The sequence below is a fragment of the Emydura macquarii genome, unplaced genomic scaffold (assembly GCF_026122565.2).
Source record: "Emydura macquarii macquarii isolate MOO-44397 ecotype Brisbane River unplaced genomic scaffold, CSIRO-AGI_Emac_v2 contig_374, whole genome shotgun sequence".
Lineage (NCBI taxonomy): Eukaryota > Metazoa > Chordata > Testudines > Chelidae > Emydura > Emydura macquarii.
The window spans coordinates 5,723,586-5,747,455 of record NW_027130511.1 but is presented as its reverse complement, the minus strand read 5'-3'; the positions used below and the strand labels follow the sequence as shown (position 1 = coordinate 5,747,455).

At 46.0% G+C, this 23,870-nt stretch overlaps 2 protein-coding genes across 2 annotated transcripts in view; both read right to left on the bottom strand.

Annotated features, from left to right (window-relative positions):
• ISM2 (isthmin 2) overlaps positions 1-12,960 on the bottom strand; it is a 39,159-nt gene extending 26,199 nt beyond the window's left edge. The window contains exon 1 of the mRNA XM_067532538.1: positions 12,823-12,960. Within this exon, the coding sequence (XP_067388639.1) occupies positions 12,823-12,960 (138 nt within the window). The remainder of the gene's footprint in view (positions 1-12,822) is intronic.
• Positions 12,961-20,505: 7,545 nt separating this feature from the next.
• The window catches only part of SPTLC2 (serine palmitoyltransferase long chain base subunit 2), a 122,279-nt gene continuing 118,914 nt past the window's right edge, over positions 20,506-23,870 (bottom strand). The window contains exon 12 of the mRNA XM_067532528.1: positions 20,506-22,456. Within this exon, the coding sequence (XP_067388629.1) occupies positions 22,337-22,456 (120 nt within the window). The 3' untranslated portion in view covers positions 20,506-22,336. The remainder of the gene's footprint in view (positions 22,457-23,870) is intronic.

The window sequence follows — 23,870 nt, the reverse complement described above, 5'->3', positions numbered from 1 at the left end:
CACCTAGAGCAGTGTGCAAAAGAGCAGATGAGGCATAAGAACCCTTTTGTTTACATGAAGAACCTACATTAAGTAACACTTTTTCTGGTAATTTTTTGGTGGTGGATTCACTGTGTTTACAACAGAAATACCAGGATTTACTCCAGAGTTTGCCCTAATTCCCAGTTCAGGTAACTGAGAATTCTGGTGATTCCATGCACCATCCGAATAGCCTCCAGTGGAGGATCCCATGGTATGAGTGCCTGCCCTCCCTTACAGCAAATCCCTTCACGTGTAGACAAGCAGGCTGTCAAAAGAAGGTGAATCAGAGGGAATAAGTGTCTTGGCCAAAGTGACTCAGAGAATCAGGGTCCCAGGCCTCTGGATTCCCCATCTCCTGCTCTAACCACTAGCTCACCCACCCTGAGAAGGATCACATTACACATGCAATTTTTGACTAAGGATCTGAGCAAGCCCCTTCAACATGACCATGGAGATCCTGTAATTCATTGCAGAACAGACCAGTTACTCAGATACAAAGCTAATGTTATAAGAGCCTGGGTAGAGTAGACCAACAGAAGGTAGCAACAATCTACAGGGTTGTGTGGATTACTATTATATTTTAACACGCGCAGTTCAAAGGTTTATCAAACATCGTGGATAACACGGAGTCACCCTCTCCTCTTCACATGATTTAATCTGCCTTGAAATGGGAGCTACACGTATTGGAATCAGTGGATTCATCATACTTCACATTTATTTTCACTTTCACAAAATCTTTCATCCCAAAATACAACACCTTTGAAATGCAGCCACCTCTGGGATGGAAGGCAACAGCCAGCACAAAGCAACACTGCACAAATTAGGTGAGGAGGGGAATTTTGGCTATGGAGATCAAAGCCAACCCCACTGCTCACACCAAATGTGCCCTGGCATCTTTAATATCCAAACAAAGCCAGACAAGGCCTGCTTTTTAAAATCTCTCTCTGCACTGATTTGGCTCTCATCAGCATAGTATCCAAGTGCCTCACACCCAACAACAGATTTTACTTTCACAGTATCCCAGTAAGGTAGTGAAGTGCTAGTCCCATTTTACAGATGGGAAAGTCATGCACAGGGTAGATTAGGTGACTTGCACAAAGTCACATAGGAAATCTGTGGTTGAGCCAGGAGTTGGACCTGGATCTCCCAAGTCCAAATTCAGTGTTTCTCTGGATCTGCATGACCGATGCGACCAGCCTTCCTTTAACCTACCACCCAAAAGGCCTGCCAAGTTTCAGCGAAGCATTCTAATGGTGGTTTCCTCCGGTGTGACTCCCAGTAAAGATCTTTCTGCTTCTAGGGTGACCAGATGTCCTGATTTTACAGGGACAGTCCTGATATTTGGGGCTTTTTCTTATATAGGCACCTATTACCCCATACCTCATGTCCTGATTTTTCACACTTGCTATCTGGTCATCCTGGCCGCTTCCCACACAAATACAGCACAAAGAAGAGCAAGGGGGACTATTTCTTCAGCAGCTGAAGCACAAAACTGTCCCCAGAGGCTTCTTCAGAGTTACTGGCACTTTCTGTCCTGACACTGATCGGTTCTGCATAAACGCCACGGTTCAAGGGGAAATCCACTGGAAAGTGGAGGCTGACAAGAGAGTTGGTACCTGCGGTAGCAGCCCCACACCACAAAGAAGCAGATATCATTCCGCTGCTGTAGTTCTACTGCCCTCATGCTGCTAGGACAGAAAGATGCTTAGAGTATGCATCAGAGTAGAGAGTACAGGCTGCATGTAGCCAAATCTAGATCAGAGACAGACAGACACAGACACACACACAGGCAAATTCTAGTGCTAGGGCACATGTTTTCTGTTAACATAGTTGAGCTGTAATACACATAAGCTCTTAATGCATGGGACCGAGTTGCTGTTAACTTGTTCCAGCTATAAAACCCATGTGCTTTAGTAACCATTAGCTTGTTCCAGTTAATGATATACATTTGTTAGCTTGCGCACTGCATCCCACCAATGGCTCCAGCTGCTGCTTCCTTAGCTTTTCAGCTTATGCAAAGCTGTGAAAGAAAGGAAAAAAAGCCAAACAAGAGCCCTCACCACACACACACGCCCCATCCAAATAACTCTGGGTAGTTCATGGCTCCCGCAAAGCAGTCTGGATGGATTTTTTAGAAGAGAAATCAAGGAGAGCAGATCAAAGCCAACCTCCCTGGCTCCCTTAATCTGCAGCAGTGTGTTGCAATGAGAATCAGGAGGGGCCAACACAGCAGGCAATAGAATGTAAGGCACGTCTATTTCCCTAGCCCGAAGGGTTGGCATTGGATGCAGTGGGGGAACCAGCAGTGGGGCCAAGCCATAGACTCATCCCTCAGTAGCAGCAACAAGTGATGTAACCCCAGCCGCCTGAGAGCTGCCAGCAACCATCACCAGCTACAAACCACAGACACTTCCCAGCGGGATCAAAACCCGCAACAAGCAGAGAGCTAGAAACTCAGCTCTGGCTGGAAATCCAGCCTGCTCCTCCCCTGCTTACACACTCCGGACTTCCAGAGCCAGCTTCGGGGGCTGATGCAGCAGGAGGTGGAGCACAAGGGATTAGGCTGCCCACGGAGCCATCACTACTGCAGCTGTGAGTCTGACACCTCTAGCAGGAAAATTGAAAATAAATGAAAACAGTCACTATGTAAATCCATCATGAAGCACTTTAAGTGATTGCTTGAGCTAGCTCCATTCACAGAATTTACGCACCCTGGATTGGGAAGGATCCATAGAGGGGCATCTAGCATCTCCCGGCCTCACCGTGGGGAGTGGGGCTGCTACCAGGGCACCTGACCCCTTCCCCACTTGGGCTGAGTTAATTACATTAAAGTCATCCACCACAGCCATTTCACAGATGGGAAGCTGAGGTTGAGGGGGGGTTAAGTGATTTGCCCAAGGTCCCGCAGGAAACATGCAGCGAAGCCAGATTCCCTGATTCCCTAGTCCCAGCTTTGCCACTGCCTCCCCTGTCTGAACCTTATTAGTAAAATGGGGATAGTGACATTGAGCCACTTTGCAGGGGGCTGGAGAGGCTAAATTACTGTTTCCGAAGTTAAATAACAAAACCACCACCCCTTGCAGAAAGCCTTTTCAGTGATGTTTTTAACATTGGCATTTAAATTACATCCAGGGTGTGCTGGATGCTTCACAGCCCAAAGCCCTGTTTTGGGCTACATGGCCCCATACTTTGGCTCTGTCAGCACGCACGGGCCATAAAGCCGGTGGAAACAGCCACTTGGGAATTGCTCTGACAGCGGGAGCTTTCCCCGGCGAGGTAGCTCCGGCAGAGTAGATCTGCAGCCTCTGGCACAGGAGTTTTCCAGGAATTAAAACGGGGTGCGGCTGGAGTGCACCAAGTTCAGGGGCTGCTTTAACTTATTCTGTACTGGAACGTACAGAATCCGGAGAGCCAGCCTGCTCCCTCCAATCACCACCCCGCCCCTGGCTGCCTGGGCCAGCTCAGGACCAGAGGACTGGGGTGTCAGGAGATACCTTGGGTTTTCCTTTCAGACTCCTGCTTATTGGCTCTTTTGTTACATTTTCAAACACCACCCTGAAGCCATTTCTGTTCCTAACTTGCTTGGCAAAAACCCTTTCAAAATAGCAACACTCACATTTTAGGCCTAAACAATTCAGTCTGGCCCTCGAAACACTATTTGCACATGTGAAGAACTCTAAGAGGAGGGCGGGGAGAGTGCAAAAGGGCATTTAGAGACATCACTGGAGTGACTGACATTGTCCATAAGACCCCATTTCCCCCATAGCACTGCCTTCTCTCGCTGGAGGAGTTTCCCTTTACAATGTAATAGCATAGGAAGGGACCATCTGGGGATTCTGGCCTGTAGCCGCCTCTCTTTCTGACACTTTTCTAGTTAGTGCATTGCAAGGCTCCCCAGTGCCCATCAGACCCCCATGCTCTGTGCCGTGAGCCCCACTCATTGCTACAGAGGAAGGCAAAACCCGCCCGAGAGTCCTGTGCAGTCAACTGATGCTAAAGAACAACTGCAGATAACATGCCCCCCCCCCCGAAGTCCTAGTTCCAGCAATGCAATGCAGCCAGTGCTTAATTTGTGCCAGGCCTGAGCGCCGGCACCTCTGGGCTTGGCAGTTCATAGCCCCAGCACCTTGGGGCTTCCTGCGTCAGTTATGAAAGTAAAAAAAAATTGCTTGAGCCCCAGCACCTCTTGCCTTGCTAATTAAGCTCTAAGTGCATCCCCACATCATGTTCCAGCCAGGAATCCTCTCGGACACCCCTCACTTCCACATCCCGGGAGAGATTGCTGGTTGCCTCCTCCCATAAGCAAGGAGCCGGCTTAGCTATGTAATGCCGCCTCAGCCTCTCTGGGAAGAGGAAGGGTGTTGGGGGTGGGGGAGGGAGAGCAGATGTGAGCTTAAGACATCTGCACAAAATCTCATCTCGCTGAAGACATTGCACAGTGCGCCGCACCTGGTGTCCTCTGGATTATTAGCAAGGAGGCTGCCTGTGCCCTGGGAACATGTAGCTAAAAATAGAGGGGGGATTTTAGTAACATATTAAAGGGAAACCAAAGCCGGGAGAAGCCAACTGTGGGCTCCACCTCAGTGAAGGAGATCTGGGTAACAAGTGAGCATCTGGGGGAAAGGGAAAGGCAAGGCTGTGGGGTAACTGAATCATGGGGGCGATCAGGAATGATTGAAATACATCTTTCACCAGTGCAGCCTGCTGTGCCTCCCCACCGCCCCCCTGCATGCACACACATTTGTACATGCTAGCTGGCTGCTCCACAAACATTTGCACTTTACCTCATAGCTCCTTGCCAAGCTTCAAGATAACCAGCTAAGTGTTAAATGTCTACACTGGCTTGTCTACCCTAGAGCTCAAGAATGCATGAGACTAGTCTAGGTCAGCTGTGAGCACATGAATGCTAACACACGCTAACTCTCATGTTTGAAAGAGCAAGGCAATGGAGACTTCTGACGTATGCCATTCTGGTCAACCTAAAGTCTACGCTCTCCCCATGTAACACGTGTTAAAGGCAGCATGCCGTGTGTACATAAACTGTCAAACGTGTGTATTAGCATCCGAACACATGCTAACGTGAGAGCTTAAGACCTAATCTAGATAAGGCTTTAGTTATGTCTACACTGCCACCTGGGGCGTGACTGAAGCTTGTGAAGGCATAAGTGAGCTAGGCTTGGCTAAAAATAAGTCAAGACCCAGCATGGACCCTGGTGCAGGCTAGGAATGCAATTCTGTCCCACAGGTCCAGGCAGGTTTGTACAGCCCACACTACCCCAACTTCACTGCTATTTTTAGCTCCACTAGCTAGATTAAAGCTAGCACAGGTCCGTGCTGCAATTACACCCCTGATTGCAATGTGGACATGCCCTTAGTTAGCCAGTGTCACCTAAAACCTTGTAACCCTAGACAAGAAACACCCACAGATCACAGCTCCCTTCCTCTGACCAACACACACTGACTCCGTCCAGCACTTCTGTAGCCCAGTTGCTGCCTCAATGCAGGAGTCCAGCAGAACAGGGCAATAAGCAAGAGGAAATTTACAACATTTTGTTCCCTTTGAAGCTTTATTCTTCCCCTGGAGACTAAATAAAACAATCAATAGCCCAGGAAATGCTGCTTCCCTTCACACCGTGAGCCACCTGGGACAGGCAGGCATGTAGACCACCACATCTCTGGCCTCCTGGCCCTGGAGGTCACAAACATCCTCTCAGCCTCTCAGTAAGGCCCGGGAAGTCACTAGACACCTGGAGCAGGCAAGATCTGAACAACAGGGAAATGAGTCACTTAAACAGCTGGCCCTTTAAAGGTATCCAGTATCCCACTGAGGTTTCTTCCTCTATGAAAATTTTCAACAAAACCCAAAAGGTTTTGTCTGATGCTTTCTTCAAAGTTTTTGAGGTTTTCATCAAAACCAGAAAAATTATTAGGTTTTTATTTAAAAAAAAAAAAAAAAAAAAAAAAAAAAAGTTCTTGAAATATTTTCCCTCACTTTTCTTTTTTAAATGCACTCCCCAACATTTTCAATTAAGAGAAAATCGGGGGTGAAAATTTCTGTTGCGTCAACGAGCCATTGTTCATCGGAAAAAATTTGAGGAAAAATTCCCAGCTAGCTCCAGTGACCAAACACAACATGGTAAATGCAACAGCCTGATTTTGCACTTCACCAACTACAACCCAGATGCACATCCACTACCACCCCCACATCTTAAAACCAGCCACGAGTCTGCTCCCAGCAGGGCCCATGTTACTCAGGGAGTATAAGGTTCTCTCTCTAACTGATTTTAGTGATGGTGAAGTATACCAATGGATACCACTGCAGAGAGAAGACGTCTAATCCCCAAACCTCTAATCCCCAGCCTGGGTGGCAGCAGGGCAGGTTTTCCATGCTCTAACACAGTGTTTCTCAACTGGGGTTCCGCGGAACCCTGGGGTTCCACGGGAACACTCTGTTAGGGTTCCGCGAGCAGCTGTTCTCCGCGCCGCCGAAAAAGGGAAGATGTCCCGGATTTTTTGGCGGAGGGTATCAAGTGTAAGTGTAATTTAATTTATATTTAATTGAGAAACGCTGACCTAGTTGTTTGTATATAATTTGCTTATTTTGACATTTTTTTTGGTCCCATATATAAAAAAACTTAAGAGTTTGGGGGGGTTCCACAATTATTTATCGAGTTCAAAAGAGTTCCGTGGCCAAATTTAATTGAGAAACACTGCTCTAACACATACACACCCCACCCTGATCAAATGCCTCAACCTGCTTTGGAGAGACTATTTTGAGAGGAGGTCAATCTCCATAGGCCAGCCTTTGGCTAATTACGGGGAAAGATATGGACACCCCCCCCCCGTTAGGAACCAAACTGAAGTATGCCACCCCTCCCACTCTGCCCGCACCCCCAACTCATTCTACAACTGCCATGTGCCATTCTTGACCTGGAACTGGATGTAAACCCGCAAACCAGAAGTGCAGAGTCACTCTTAAAGGGTACAGAAGCACCTAGCTCAAGAGAATGGCTCCTCCCTGCAGAGCAATTCATGCCTAATCCGTTCCCCTTACATGTGCCTTTTACAGACACCCCTTTAATTTCTACAATAGAAAACTCAACAGACCTATTTGTTCAGCAAAAAGGGAAGAAGCCTCCTGATCCAGCAACTTCCCTACACCCGGCTCCCCATTGTTTCTGCTCCTGACTCAGCCCCAGGGCGGAAGGGTTTTCACTTTGTTGACTAAGATAATTTGGCACTTCTCAAAAGGAAATTTGCTACAAAGGGTAAAGTACCTTCCTGTGCACAAAGAGCCCCTTTCAGAGCGGAACGATGCTTCAGTGCATGTTTTATACCCACAAATCCGACCTCAGACAAGGACAAAGCCAGAGATAAGAACACTTAATTGCTGAAGAAATGAAAAGGTAAAAAGCACATCCGCAAGCAACACGACTCTGCCACTGACACAGCCTGCAGCAGCCGTGGGGAGCTCACTGCACACACGGCCTGCTCAGATCCTGCATCACATGTCCTCCGTTTCTCTCCCCTTGCTTTATTGTGGAAGACAGAGGAGCTGTTCCCTTGTCACCCCTGCAACCTCCTACCTGAAGCCATCCCTCCACCGTCTGTGAGGGTGCAATTAGCTGCTCCCCAAACTAGGACAGAGCTCTCCAGATGAGGACAGATGCCAGGGAGAGGGAGGATGATGATGGGAGGTTGAGAATAAGCAGTTGGAGCAGATGGGTTCTGAGGAAAGTAAGATCCTGTTTTTATGCAACCTAGTCCACTTGGGTCCCATCTAGTCCATCCATCCAGAAGCCAATGAAGGACTGTTCCTTACACTGTGTTTTTCTCCAGGGTTTGGTCTGATCCATGCTTAAATGTCCCAAGCGATGGGGCTTCCACTATTTCCACTTTCCTGCAACTTGGGAAATTTTCCTTTACGCTCAGCATATATTTTCTTTTGCTGCTTTCATTCCATTATACTTTGTTATACCATCTTGGAGCACCCTAAATAATCCCTTGCTCCCCTTGGTAGTCTTTCCTTGCAGATAACTCTAGATAGACACCATTTAGTAATGCGTATTTAACTCTTTGCATTCCTCCGTGTAACTCAAGCATTCCAGCTATTTGATCACAGCATGGACTGACTAAATCACAGATTTTAATCATGATTTAAATCAGCAAGCAGGAAACCTTGATTTAAATTGTTTTTAATCCTGCTTCACAAGTGTACTTTTTTAGAAAAGTTTGTTTTTATTATATAGCTTAACATATATTTATTCAGATTGTTTTTACTTATTTTATTATGATAGAAAATGGCAAATGCTGCATTTCTTATTAACTCGATGATCATTTTTTACTCATTTTTTGTGTCAAGCTGAATTCCAATTTTCATGCAAATACAATTAAAAATGCACAAAACAGCATTTTAAAATTGTTTATTATCAGTTAAAGAAGATAACCTTAAATGTGCTGGGTAGAGAGGGGAAAAAAGTTGATCAAAACAAGTTTTGTATTTATAACTATCTGATTTATTAAGCAAAGAACGTATTAACTGTAGTTAATGAATGGATGGAAAATCCTATGAGGACGTAGCACCTACAAACATCTTTAGGCGCCTAAATACCTTTGAAAATCTGACCTCATATCCTTCAGGTTTCTAGCATTAGTAGATTTCATCTCCCAGCTGGGTTTTATTCATAGATTGGAAGAGCAAGACAAGCTTTTCTGCTTTTTCAGTTCCCAGTTGATTTCTCAACTTTGAATGAACCGGCCCAAATGAAAAAAAAATATTCTCTCTGCATCTTGCTAAACTGAAACCAAAAGGAATGAAGGGTAAAGCTTTTCTGCACAACAGAAACTGAAAGTACTTACATTGGGAAAAATGTAAATACCAGCATTCGTTCCTTTGGAAAGACTGAAAATAGTACAGATGCTTACACGACATTGTCACATATTTCTAAAGCTTAAGTTGACCTCAAAAGTTAATGATTTTTTCTGCCTGATTCCATATATTGTTAAAGAAGCAGCACCCTTCAACTCATTACAATTTGAGGAGGGCATATTGATGCAGCGTATTTTATTAATTTCAAAGATTTTAATACAATTAAAATAAATTTATGCCTTAACATAGGTTATTAATTTCAAATTGAATTGGAAATAGGTTTTTTTTTTTAAAGAAAAACATATTTAACTAAAAAATATCAGATTTTTTTTATCCACCCAGCTCGATCATTTCTGTTGTCCTTCTCTGTATCCCTGCCCTCTCCTCCAGTCTAGCCACATCTTTAGGGCATTACCCTAAAGTAACCAATATTCCAGATGTGGTCACACTGGTGCCACAGAGATAGGGACTGTTAACTCTGTGACACGAACCATCTGTGTATACATATGCAATCCAAAAAACACACAGACATTTTTGCTACTCTGCTCCTTTACAAGATGATAAACCCAATCTGCTTTCTCCTCTCATCCGTAGAAGTCTCCCAGAATCACGCACTTTCTACAGCTCTCCATCTGCATTCAGCAGGTTCCAAGATGCCCAACTATACACATCCAATTTACTATTATTTGATAAATGTCCAAACCCTTCACTCTGCTGCACAAAACACAAATGAAAAAAGACCCTGCTTACAGTCTACAGGGCACACACAGCTAAGACGAGAAGCACTGGTAGACCCCAAGAAAGATTGTGTCTCAGTCTTATCTCATGCCTATACGTCTAACTCCCAAGCTCTTCTGTATAATTATGATATAATATTTCAGTAGAACCCAGAGGTCTCAAGTTGAGTCCTGTTGTGCTAAGCACTGTACAAACTCACTTGGAGACATGGTCTCTGGGCATTCATGCAAACTCCCTTATCAGAATCATTCACAAATTTGTGCGAACTATTCCTCTCCCTTTGCTTGTTGATTAGTAAAAATGTCAAGTAAAACTGGGCTTAACACAGATCTCCGGGCTTCTCCACTGGACACCCGTCCCCCCACAACTTCATACACTGCCATTCTATCATTATCCTTTGATTACAGCCTACAAGTTTGGCTTTTCAGTTAAGAGTCTATGAAGTACCATATCCAATGCTTCACTAGACACCATGGCCTTTCTGCAAGAGTCTGGGTGTTAACCACAGTGTCCTGGCTGAACAGCAGCTCAGGTCATTATATTATGCGTGCCTACAATTCCAACTCTTGTGTTGCTGCATGCTGTTACACAGCCATGTTCCACCAAGAGGTGGCCGCATTTCTGTAGTGCAGTTTTTCCCATGAGAAGAATGATATAAATGTAAGATTATTGTCTAAATATAACATTCTGAGCAATCCCCCTTCATCCACTCAAAAAAAGTTTTCAAATCCCATTTGGCAGGATTTAGGCCTGATACAACCAAGCTCTCTGCTGCCTGTGGTTCAATTATCTTCCACTGGCTTTCAAACTCACTCTCAACATTCAGCCCATTATTTTACTACAGAGTGAAAAGTTCAATTGATCAGACAGAAATAGCCAGGATGACCCTCTTCTGACAATCCGTGCCACATTTTAATAAGAAATAACAATAAAATACATCCCCGTTTCTCTGTAACATTCCACAAAGAACTGCCTGTCATTCAGTAAACTCATCAGCCAACACCTCTGACACTCAGGGATTCAAATCTATCCACCAAGCTTCTTCTACTGATGCATATCACTGACGAATATCCAGGCTGCTACTACTCAGACCTTCTAATTCATACGTCGTCAGTTTTTCCACATATTCCTTTTACCGGCTTTTTATCAGTAGCTTTGGTCACAAGGTGTATTTTGAAAAAATTTCCATCTTATCTAAACCTCTTTTCATTTTTCTTGCTAAGAGACCAATTTAAAAGGCAGCTGGTTGGTACAGCCATATGGAAGTCACTGTGATTTTTTTGTTTCCCAGCCTTGTTTCTTAAAGGGCCTTTTTTCTCCCTAGGATAGCTATAGATTTGCTCTCAGTCCACTCATCTCTCCTCCACTCAAATATACTGTGGGTTTCCATGCATTTTGATCTCATGTCCTGTAAAACCACTAGTCACTGCTGTCTTGAAGCCACAGGGGCAGAGTCAAGGTTACCTTCCATTATGTTAGCTGTTCTAAATCCTTTGCAAGACAGCACACAGGTCTGGCCAACAAATTCTTGCCACAAGGACAGACAAAATACAGCCCCTAAAAAACAATACAGCTCCTGGCCAGCCCCGTCTTTAACAGAGAGCAGGGGTGGATGTAGCCTCCCAGTTCAATGGGTGAGCTAAGGGAGGGGAGTCAGAAAGGGCCCAGGCCTGTAGGGTTGCTGCCCTCTATGGGAGTGTGGGGGGGCCACTCCTGGTCCCACGTCTCCTTGAGCTAAAGCGGTATCCCCGAACCTGCTCCTCCCTCTGGGCTCTCTGCCTGGCGGGTCACCTCAGGCCCCGTGCGATAATGGCAGTCTTGCAACCCTGGATCTCGGTCTAGTCAGGGTGGGCCAGTCACTCCCCATGCTATTGACGCCAGATGTCAAACCTGAGTGGTGCTGTGACCGTGTGCCAAGTTGCAACATGATGTCACTCACTCACATTCAGCCTGGCTGCCCCTCTGTCCTAATGGAGGGGCAGCTGGGCCAAATCTGAAATGCAGGCCCTTACGCCCACAGAAATCACTGCATATTGGTTAATCCAGGCCCTCTGTGGGTGCAATTGAACCCATAAACCCACTCTAAAGTCTACCCTGAGAGAGATGCAGCACATGGAAATACAGATGCCAGCAAGCCATGCTCCCTATCCTAATCCAAGTGCAGGCCATTGGGATCAAGATGGAGCATGATGTTCTGGAACCTGTAGCCGGCGCCATGGTCTCCATCTCTGTGTAAAAGGGGCAAGGTTGCTGCAATCTGCTGCATTGTATGCCAATGTGGTGAAACATTTGAGCTCCTGGCAAGCTGCAACCCTGCCCTGGGTTGGACTATACTTCGACTCCTCTCCTATGGCAGATATTGTGTGCTGAAGCCAACAGACCTTCCTGTGCATTGAATTATTAAACTTAGACTCAGTCTGGAGGAATCTGAAGTTGCATTGCCTGCTCCCATCCCATGGAAGGTTGAGATCTCAGGAGATTGTACAACCTGGGGGTGGCGGTGAAGGGGATCTGTTCTGTTTAGGGCAAAGAAACAACCAAGACAAAGAGGACACTAAAAACCTGTCTCTCTCTTAAGTGGCAGCTATTACACATTGTCTCATTCAGAGCTTTGGATAGGACCAGATCTGGATGGTTACACAGACACATTTTGGATATGTAATACCCACACATTTACCTTGGATGTGACCAACTTCAAGGGAGTCCTCACAGTCTTAGCCAGAAGGGCCCTCTCCTGTATACAACGGTGTGCGGTCCCCTTCCTCATGCGCAAAGATGCTTGAGAAGAGCTCCCCAGGGCAGGCGACCATTGCCACATCCCTGAGACTTTAAAAGCCCAGCTGCAGCTGGTTAAGAAAAATCAAGCACCTAGAACAAAAATGGGACCCTACAGAGCCCTACTTCACCCAGCCGCTCCTGGGGCTGATGCTGGATTTTCTAGAGCTCTGTCCAATCTACTTTTTGTGTGTCCCCAGGAGTGCGGGGCTTCCACCACACGTGCCAGTGCTTTAGAAGCCCTGCATGTGAAATGTGGATTTGGATGAGGCAGCTCACCTGTCCACCACTGTGCTTACACTCCTGTTAGGGTCTCCCACATCTATGCCCTCCACCCCAACAATATTCAGAGTAAAAACTGCCACTCGGCCTCACTTCTGCTCTCAGACAGATCAGCGAGCAGCAGCCAGTTGCCTTACCTCTACCAGCTTGTGATTCCTCTCCCGGGGGCTGCTGGTGCCTTGTTTCCTCACGGGAAGACCTCTCACCACAGCAAGAAGAGTTGTCAGAAAGAGGAAGCCTAGGATGAGCACAACTTTCCCTCTGATCCCAGGCATCTCTTCCCCTGCCCTCCCCACTAACCCACCTCTCCCCACACACACACACACACACACACACACACACTAATCCAGCCTGCTAATATTACAAAATCTGTTCCTGAAGGAGGAGGTGGGGGATCAAAAAGTGCAGATGAAAACTGCAATCCTCTTTCCAGCCTTCTGCTCCTGTATTGTTGTGTCCCTGGAAGGGCCCAGAGCAGCTCAGAGTGTGGGAGAGGGATTAGTGACAGTCTCCTGAGCCGTGGCTCTCCTCTGGGGTCTGTCCCTCTGATCGCTCGTGCAGTTTGCTGATCACGTTTGGATTTCGCTGCCCTTCCTGGGCTCCGGTGTCTGGGCCACTGATGCTGAAGGGTAACTCTGAAAAGATTTGCAGGGGGAAAGAAGAAAGACCGAAAGGAGGACGAGGGCTTCACCTCCCCCACCGCCTTTTCTAATCCTTGTTACAATCTGATTTCTTTTCCCCACCGCTCCTGGAGTCACTTGTGCTGGTGATTTTCCTCGGGCAATTCCAGAGCCTGGGGCGGGCAGATTTCTCCTCCTCGCCCCCCCCGTTTCTCTTGGGCTGGGAAAATGCTCCTTTTGCATCCGGAAAAATAAAGTCTCTCCTAGCTGATCAGAGCGGCGGAGCATCAGACGGCTCCATGCTCTCGGGATGCCGCGGCCCCCCCAGCCCCGCACCGGCGGCTGCTGACAATACACAACTTTCCTCGCTTTCCCTCCAAATGTTCCCACCGCTCGGGCTCAGCCAGGCGCTTCTCTCCGCCCGGCTGCTGCATGTCCCGGGCTACCCCTGCTGCTGCCGCTGGTGCAAAGCTCTCCGCTCTGGTCCCCGGCGGGGTGCGCAGCAGGAAGGAGGATGAGCCGCTCTTTGTTCCGCAAACTCTTTGATCGTCTCTCCTCTGCAAAGTTTGCCCCGCGGAGGTTTCGCCGCCCGCAGGCTGAGCTTGCGGCAGCTCCTTCTGCTTTTCCCCCGGGCGGCGGTGCCGATCCCTCTGCGGCTCCCTCCTGCAGGACCCTCGTCTTTAGAGCCAGGATCCCAGCGCCCTTTGCCTCCTTCTCCTTCACGTCGCTTCCTCGCTCGGCTCCCTGCCTTGTGCCAAGCGCCCCTGGCTTCCCTGCTCCGCGTTAATCCGCAGCTCCGCCTGCCGCTCGCGCCTCCCCCGCGCTGCCGGAGCGGAGTTGGGCTGGGCCGCCCCCCGCGGGCTTTGCAGCGTGTGCGCAGCTCCCCCGGGCTTTGCAGCCGCCCTTCGCCCCGGCCCGCAGCATCGGTGCTGCCTGCGCGGCTCCGCTCTCCGCTGCCTCTCGTCTCCAACTAGCCCCCAGCTGCGCTGACGTTGGAGAAGGAGGGTCCCCTCCTGCCCAGTAAATGAATGAACGACTCCGTGAATGAATCAGCCCGTGAATCCGGGGCCATGGAGAAAACGGGGGGGGGAGGGAGAAATCCCACACAAGGGTTAAAACGTGAGCAGACAACCGAGGTTTGAAGCCCGCTCAGCTCAGCATCTTACCCTGGCAGCTCCTGGGCTGGGGCTGCTGGGCAGATTTACAACGGGCCACATTTCTCACTGGGAGCTGAACTTTGCTTTGCATTTAGATTGTCATGTTTTTTCACAAGGTGGCATCCTGTCTCTGCATGATCCAAGGAAACGGGAGGTGGGGGTAAAAGGGCTGCTCAGCAAATCAGAGCAGCTGCAAGGAGGGACTGGGACTCAGCTCCTCCTCAGGACCAGGCCTGTCTAAACTAGGTTTGTTTGCCAAAAATAAATAAGAATATAAATATACATCCAGGGTTGCAACACAGAGAGGAAGACATGCACCTGGGATGAAAGGTGGATCATAGGTCCTGCGCACCTGCCACCGCTCTGATCCAATTAGTGGAACAGTTTCAGTTTTTCTAAAGAGCATCAGCTACAGCGGGACGGCCTGCTGATACTGACCCTATTGCTCCAATGGCTTTGCCCCACTGAAAGCTGCATCATCTGTAGTAATTCTCCCATACCCAGTGTTAAGACTCACTAGAGGGCCCTGACTGTGGTTTCATAAGGCCCCAAGAAAGAAATACATGCAAAACACCATCCAAGTCCAGCTGTGCTGGCCTCCCCTCCCTCTTGTGTGTTCCCATGACCTCTTCAACCATCTCCTCTTCCTGTATGAAATTTGTGCCCTTGTCTCTATGGGCCCTCATGCATGTGTTGGGAGCAGGGGTCTCTGGAAGAACAGAGGGCCTAGCAGATTGTTTAGGCCCAAAGCTGGACTACAGCTCTCAAGTATCCAGAGACCCACCTGTGGACCCACTGGTCTTTATAAAAGGTGACAAACATCAGAGGAAGCAGAGTCCTGTCCCACCCGCCCAGAGGAAAATGTGAGAGGTGGGGGGAAAAAGCAACACTGAATAGTTATCACATGGCAAATCCTAAAGGGACATAGCCTCCTGGCAGCTCAAGCACAGAAATTCAGACAACAGAAAAGCATTTTCCAAATGCGAAAACGCTAACGGGAAGTCCCAGTCCTGCCTCATTTATATGCTCAAATCGGTAATCAGTCACCCGCAGGCCAGTTTGAGCACCTGTGTTGGAATACTGGACTCAGGCTGGTCTCAATTTCAAAGACTGACATCTCTAATTTACATGTGGCTGGGATGGTGGTTAATTTAGATCAGAAATGAGCCACACGTTTCCGTGCAGAGATGCAAGCTGAGAGTCCCAAAGCTGCAACGGACCAAGAGACCCTACTGGAGGCTTCGCTGGCATCAGGATGTGCTGCAAACATATTGTGAGTGAGGACTAGATTAGAGCAGAGAGGCAACTCCACAACTCCTTCTAAAGCGGCCCATTTGCATCACTCACACAATGCCTGCTTTAGGACCAAGGTGCAACATTGGATGCCCGGACTTGTAGTCTCCAACAACCCATGCCCTCTCCAGGGCATCTACAGGCTGCGTGTGAACGAATCCATGGGCCATTGTTTGGTTACCCTTATCCATACCACACATCGAGGTGATTGACCAAGGAGACTAGGTTTGCCTCTTCTGAAATGTTGCTTAGAATCCACAAACTATGGCTGGAAGGGGCCATTATGACCCAGTCTGATCTCCTGCACAACACAAGCCCATAGCATTTCACCCAGCAATTCCAGGAGCAAGCCCAACAGCTTGTGCTTCTTGATCCACTTACAGGGCAGGAGTCCCATCAACATTTTCAAAAAGCAAACATCTCCAAGGCTTTTTCTGAATTCTTTATTATGCAGAACATAGATTAGGTCTGAACAATTTTTTTTTTCCAAGCGGTTGTTTTTTCTCCAGTGTTTTTAACATGCATTGTTACCATTTTTTATAGTCTACATACCATCTGCTTCTCTTCTTCCCCCCTCCCTCCGCCCCCACAGTACCCAGCTTCATGTTAATTCTCAACAGTGTAAAAAAAATTAGATCTCTGGCATAAAATATTTTGGGGAAGCTCATTAAAAAAATTTCATTTAAAATGTTTCATATCTACAAAAGATCCAATATATATGTACATTATAGCAATGCAGAGGCAAAAGGAATACAGTCCAATTTAAGACTTCAAAAGCTGTGCCTGAGTCGTGATTCTGCCCTTGGGCTATGGAAAACTGGGCCACCATTAGCTTCTGGGAGCTAGCCTAAAGCCTCAGGCCATGGAAGTTATTTTGCACTCTCTCAAACCTTTGTTAGCCCCCTTCTGGAGTTACACGGAGAAGCTGGAGGTGACTTGAGTTTAATACACCCTATTAGGAGATTACAGAAATACTGGTTGAACAGGGGGCAGTTTGGCAAACAGTGGATGCGCACGGTTTGTATGGTTTACATTGTGTTTCATTTGGCCAGTGGTATCTATCTGCACCAACCCCTGGCACATTCCTGCTGCTCCACTGAAACACATGCCTGTCTACAGGTGAAAAAATAACCACATTGCTAGCTGCCACAGCTGCTTGCATGCTAAACCCTACCTACCCCAGCCTCCCACTAATCTTTCCTCTTCTCCAGCAGCCCTGGGGCAGATCACCAAACCTAGCCAAGCAGTAGCATGGATGCAGAGAGCGGTAATGGCTGCACTTGGCCTGGTGTACAGATGCCTCTTCGGCTTATTAAACAAACCTTGCTGACAGCCAAAGCAAACCCAACCCTCCCACCCCAGGAAACAACATTCAGTATTGCTTCATTATGAATACAGAATATCTGCGGGTTAAGATCCCTTACATCCTTTAGGGTCAGTTTATTAATAATTCTTCATACCAAAAGAATCACAGTTTAAGGCCTTTTCATAATACGTACTGTACAGTAGGGTCGTCCCTCCTCCCCCACCCAACCCATTTTTGGGACAGATGGAACAGAACAGCTCCACGCTCAGTACAAAACAGTTTAACATGAGATAAACCACAAAGTGCTTCCCCCAGGCAGACAATTCCCATGTGCGCAAACCCAACACACAAAACCTTTGGATAGGAATACAGCTTGCAACACCGGGAACCTTTGCAGGAGTGTAAGTCACCACAATTACACTAAATTTAAAAGAGGGTTTCATGTTAAACAGACCACACCTGGCTGGTTCTCTCCCCTGATGGCGGTCCCCATCGGTTTCAGCTCTAGTCCTAGGACAGCCAACATTACACCGGACAGTCACATTAGCCATTTACCGGTATCCTGAGGCTGAACTTTTGTTAAAATGGAAGAGTCTGTAGCTGCCTCATTCTTTAGTACAGAAGTGCAACCTAAGGAGATTATACGTCCCAGCATGCAACACTTTCACAAACTGAGAACTATAGTGGACGAGATGGAGCACTGCATTCTGGGATGTCTCCCCACAGGATGTGCTGTCTGTATAGAGAGGAAGATGGCCATGGTAGCAGTTTAGAACTCTCCAGGCCACCCTGTTATGTGTGATTAGGACTCAGACTGCCTATTAGTGAGGTTAGTTGACAGACCATTTAAGTGAAGCAGAGGAGAGGGTGGGAGAAGAGACATGGGGAGTCTAGAGTCCGGAGTCCTAGACTGGAAATATCTGGAGGCCAGATAACCTCTCTTGCCCCATTTAGGCTACAGGCCAAATACTTTCCCAGAGAGGTAAGGGAGTTGAATGTGGCAGGCAGATTGAAGGGAGCATTTCCATTTATATGGAGCCTCAGGAGGTCTGGAGCAGGCAAGGCTCACAGAAGCGTCCCTTCAACCAGTGGGAGCTGTACTCCTGCTTTTAGGATCACAGCTCTAACGCACGTGGCAAAGCCTTCCATACCGCAGAGAGGAGAAAGTGATGGTAATACTATAACCTTTTCTTTGCTCATTGTCCAATGCAAGATCACAAAGCCAGATTTCCCTCGCATGAATGGGACTGGGCTGCATTAGTTTCACTGGAACACTTCCTGTGCTTGCTTTCAGGAGGAACGTGCGATTATGACAGAGGGTGGAAGTGGGGGGTTATTTCTGCTCTCTAGGTCTAAGAGGAAAATGCTGCAATTTCCTCACTGAAAGATTCTACCTGCCTATCCCTGATAACTGAATGCACAAGCAATAAGGGAGGGTGCAGAAAGTGCTTTCATCCCACTAGGAACTGGACCAGATCACTCCCACGAACCCTGGATTAGAGCAAAGCATGCTTTACAAGTAACCACAAGGTCCAGAGTGGCCCTCTAAAGTTCCTCTTCAGAAGTAAAAAAAACATGTGCACATCAGAGATACATAAATCAAACAGTGTTTAAAAAATAGCTTGCAAGCAGAGACATTGTACAAATGCTTGTGTCCTATGGTAAGAACCAAATCCCAGATATTTTGATACAAAAAAATAAGTAAGCAGTCCCCTCTCCTCCACAAGAACTAAAAAAATAGAATGCTGACTACAGATCACAAAAACTTCATATGTCTCTTTAACTCTATTAAAAAGATCTCCCACCAGGGAAGGCCAGTCCCCAGTAGGATGCAAGGACCACATCCTTCACTAGTACACAGTGGCCTATCTTTACTAAAGCTGAGTGTAAGACTGTGAAAACTCCTTTAGGTTTAATAAAACGGACATCAGCATTGGCACTGTGTGTGTTTTAAAGCCTTCACCACCTCACAAAATAAGCTTTCCTCTCTCCCTTACTCAGTTCTCCAGAGATGCTGTTGCACACAAGGGTCAAAATTCAGTGAAGGAACAGTACAGAAAAAAACCCTTAATTTTGTCTTTGAGTTATATATCTCTTTATATAACAGGGAGGAAAAAACAAGAATAATTTTCAATTAAAGCTGCTCATAAAAGTTGGCAGGGCCTGAGGTCTGCCTCCTCAGCAGCCTCTCTCCTCCTCATTCACTCAAAGAGGTTTTTTCATTTACTATTTCTGAAAGGACAAAAAGAGGCATGAATTTTACTGCTGGGGAAAGCTTTGCAACTGCTATGTCAGCATTTCCCCCCCCTCCCCAGGACACACTGCCATCACATTTTCACACTAAGGCAAACAACTCTAATGTGGAAGTGACCTGCTCTTCAATTTCTGGGGATGAAATTTTCAATGGATCTTGAAAGATCTCCCTAGCTTTCAAGACACAACTAACTGAACACTGTGTGACATATCTCAAGCTCTTAATGTTTTGAGAAGCAATTGATCTGGTTATCATATTTGGGCTGAACAGGTCTTTCTGAAGTAACATGGGCCTCCTGAACCAGAGGGGAAAAAAAATCCCACTTCCCATACAGGATGCAGCACAGACCCCAGGGACAATCCAGGACTGAAATTTAATCAAGTGGTTTGCCAATGTTAGATGGGCAGAATGTGATTTCTGAAGCTTCTCAGTAACCCAGGATTGAGCCAAGCCTTAGGAATGGATACAGTATTTAATATGATGATGTACCATGACATAATGGCATTATGGCTCAGGTTATCCCAAAAAACTGTGCCAGAACCCAATTGACTTATTAACCATTTTGAAACTTTTTTTAAAAACAGCAAACCTATTTAAGATGTACTTTAAAGGAGTTTAATAAAGTAATGTGTTGGTATTTTTCATAACCCTCTGTCTACAAAGCCCAGCTGCCTTAGCACTGAAACTCCAAATTCACAGGAAGAGGGAAAGGAATTAGGACTAACGTTTTTAGATTCTAAAATAAGTTTTCTGTAAGTTAGCATGTCACAATTTTAGAGGTCCATTCAGTTGATCACATGGGTGGGGTCAGATGCAAGTGCACTGCACAGCCCTGAGAATCCTTGAAATCCCAGGTCCCTGCTGATCCACAATCTGCATTTCTGGCTCTGGTAGCTTGCATTAAATCAGCCCTTAAAGCTATCACTTGACCAGGCCTGGAGTGTTTTCAGGCCAGGAGTGTTTTCAGGCCTGGAGCTTAGATCAGGAATTCTTGGGATGATCTTATCCGGATTCCTGCCACATTTAGCAGGGGGAAAACAGCAGCTATTTTTATGATAGGACCTTTTAAAAAGTAGCAGCTATCTGAGCTATTCATGAGGTTGGAATGTTACAAGTAGTCCCAGCTGAGAAGACTCAATGGGCAGAGTGCAGGTGAAGAGAGTCAAAAGGGGTAAAATAAACTCAGATCATTCCAGGGCTCTGCAGTTTATTCCATGACTGAAGAAATAAAGGAAATTATTCTATGGCTATCATGACCACCTGTGAGTGTGGACATATTGTATGTATAGATGATCAATTTCAGCAAATACAAAACATCTCCAGTGGATTGGATATACTGGAGAACTTATTTGTGGCTTGTTCAATTCATAATTTCAACTTACAGTTTTATAACACTACTGCACTTTAAATCAACAAAAATGATTGTTTTTAGATTTGATGAGACAATTTGCTTATGAGGTTTAGTTACACAGCATGGGACAAGATGCATAAGTCTAAGTCATAAAATGGGGTTTCTATAAAACAGAAGCAGATACTTTTATCCATCATGTAGTATCTGCAGATCTGATTGGCTCTAGTCATCAAATAGTGCCACTTCTTTCAGTGACAGAGTGAAAGTTATGGAACTACAATCATGCTTAAAAAGTTATATTTTGCTTTGCTGCACCAGACAGATGGGCTTGATCCACACACTGCTTCCATTTGAAAATTGAGAATTTAATTCCAAAAGTCACGGACATCTGCATAGAGCATCATGACTAGACCAACTTTATGAGTGACCCCCCCACCCCAAACTGTAGATCTCATTGCACAGTCTCATGCGGTGCTTCATTTAAGACACTAATCTTTGCAAAAGCAATTTCACAAAATATATTGAGTCTCAGGCAAACAAATCGGAACACACTACATTGGCGTTAACTCCATGCTGTGTACTAATATTTCTTTGCAGAATTGCCCCAAATAAATGATACTCTTATTAATTGCTCATTATACCCTTCTTACCATGCAATTCTGGTCCTGATAGCAAAGGGGAGCTTTCTCCATTGAAAGATAAAGGTTTGTTTTTTAGTTATAATTCTGAGTATAATTTTTATAACCTATCAATCATCTGATCATCTTTTCACAAATCTGGACAGTTCTAAAGCTTGAGCAAAGAAAAGTTGCTTGTACAGGGGTACGTGAGACACACTAAACTAATTTTTGGAAATGGAGGCCTAACTATGCCATGAGTTAGAGCTATGAGGAAAGTAACATTGGCAAGATCTTTCCTACTCAGAAAGGCTCTGCATCGCTCACCCTAATGAGAGAACACATGGCATCAAACCAGGAAACAATCTGGTAGCCAAATTGGGGGACAAGGCTGAAGTCCAGGGAGGTCTCTTGGTTGTGGCTGGTGGAACTAGCCAACATTTTGGAACAATGGTCTTTGTCAGTGACATGTCAGCAACATGTTTATTATTTAAAAAAGATGAAAGTTTTAAACATAAGTAAATGCAAAAGGAAAAAGCTTTGGTTGATTATCCGTCTTGTTAAATAGGTTAAACAAGTTATCAAGTTTCTCTAGGAGGTCTCAACTGAACAAACTGGCCAGCCCATTTTTCTCTGGGAAAGTTAAATGCCTAGTAGTGAAACTGGACGTGCTGCCACAACAACAATGCTGTGCTGCAGACGTGACATCTCAGCTGGCATGCCAGAGGCTAGTGGTGTACATGGGGCATCTGCGCCCTTTGCTCACTGCCAACTAGGGTCACCGTGATTTCACCGTGACAAATAAATAATAAAAAAAGCAACAAGAAAAAAAATAAAGCCAAGCATCTCTCTAGGGCCAGACCCTGAAGAGACAAGAATCAAAGCTGTTTTACTATTTACAAAATGCCATTTAGAGCGGATGCGGCTACTTCAGTATTGTGAAAAAAGTGTCCTTTTTTATGCTAAGCAGTCACAAATGTGTGGTTCAAAGACCGTGTGTCCTTTGTGCCACAGAGTCTCTCATGGGAGGGCCCCAAGGCATGTGGAGGGAGTTCAGTCTTCTGTTTCTTCATACGTAGTCTCATCAAATGGCCGGTCCAAGAGAGGCACCAACCGGTGACGAGAATACTTCAGTTGCAAGAGGTCCCCAACTTCATCTAATTTCTTTAAAGCCTAGGAGAGGGGAGAGACCATGACATATCAGCAGAGGGAATCAGGACACGAAACACCTAAAAGTACAGTTTCCTCTGTGTCTCTGACATACATTAAGTCCACAGGCTACACTGAAAGCAACCCTATAACTGAGCAAGGTTTTGCCGTGCTGCTCCTTGTTACAAACTAAGGACAATATAAAACTGGCTCCCTGATCATTTTATTGTGGTTTTAGTATCAAGTTGACAAGTGACAGTCCCTAGAGTATGAAATATTGTGTTTATGCACAGAGCAGGTACGAAAGACAGCAGCATGGCAAGCAAGGTTCCCCAATAGTTCCTTGGCTCACGCAGTGAGCTTTAATGCAAACCTTGAAAGGCCACCCCAAAGCAATTCTCAGTCTCCACATCCTCATACTGTATATAGATACCACTCCATTTAGACCCACATACACGTTAGCCACAAATACACAATTTTACTCAGTTTAGCTCTGTAAACTGACATCAGAAATGCAAACTAAGTGGCAGAACACTTCACACATATACCTTACACACTTATTTAGTACTAGTACTGCACTTCAAAAGTGTAAAGTTCCTTACAGGTGCTAAGCCTGTTATTGTCAACCTCTATTTCAAGTTACTTAAGTTATGTTGGGTCTGTCACACATTTGGATCTCAGGATGAGTCTCTCACTCTCATTTTACTGAAACTGCTAACATGGGAGCCAACTGCAATGTGCTTCCTGTGCAGAGGCCACTTTACTAAAAACTGGCTGAAATCATTTCACACAGGCCATCAAACAGCTATGATTTTTGGTCACCACTGAGTGGGGTGAATTTTTTAGTATTACATGGAACCCTAACTTAGAGTCATCAAAATGGCCCCCTTCCAAGAAGAACCCATTATACTGAAGTCTTGCCCTCATAATACGAATATCAGGTGCACTATAGAACATCCTCAGGCCTTGTCTATATTTTAAATTGCACCAGTTTACATAAATGAGGCAAATTAGCAGGGAACAGCTTTTTCCCAGGTGACAGGAAGAGGATAAATGATGAAGACATACTGCTGGCCAGTCAAGCCAGTTGTCCCAAAAGCCTTTGAATTCAGGATAAAAATGTCAGTTAAGAGGGGGGAATCAAAAGCAGTCTCAAGTTTTAGAATTGGACTGAGATAAGACTGTTACTAACCTTCTGTAACTGTTCTTTGAGATGTGTTGCTCATGTCTACTTGGAATGGACGTGGGCATGCTGCATGCACAGTCACCAGGAGTTTTTTCTCCTAGTGGTATCGGTAGGGTTGGCTCTGGAGCTCCCTGCCGACCCCCCACCTCTTCAGTTCCTTTTTGCCGGTAGACTCTGACAGAGAGATAGGCGGGTGGGTCTTGGAATGGACATGAGCAACACATCTCAAAGAACAACAGTTACAGAACGTTA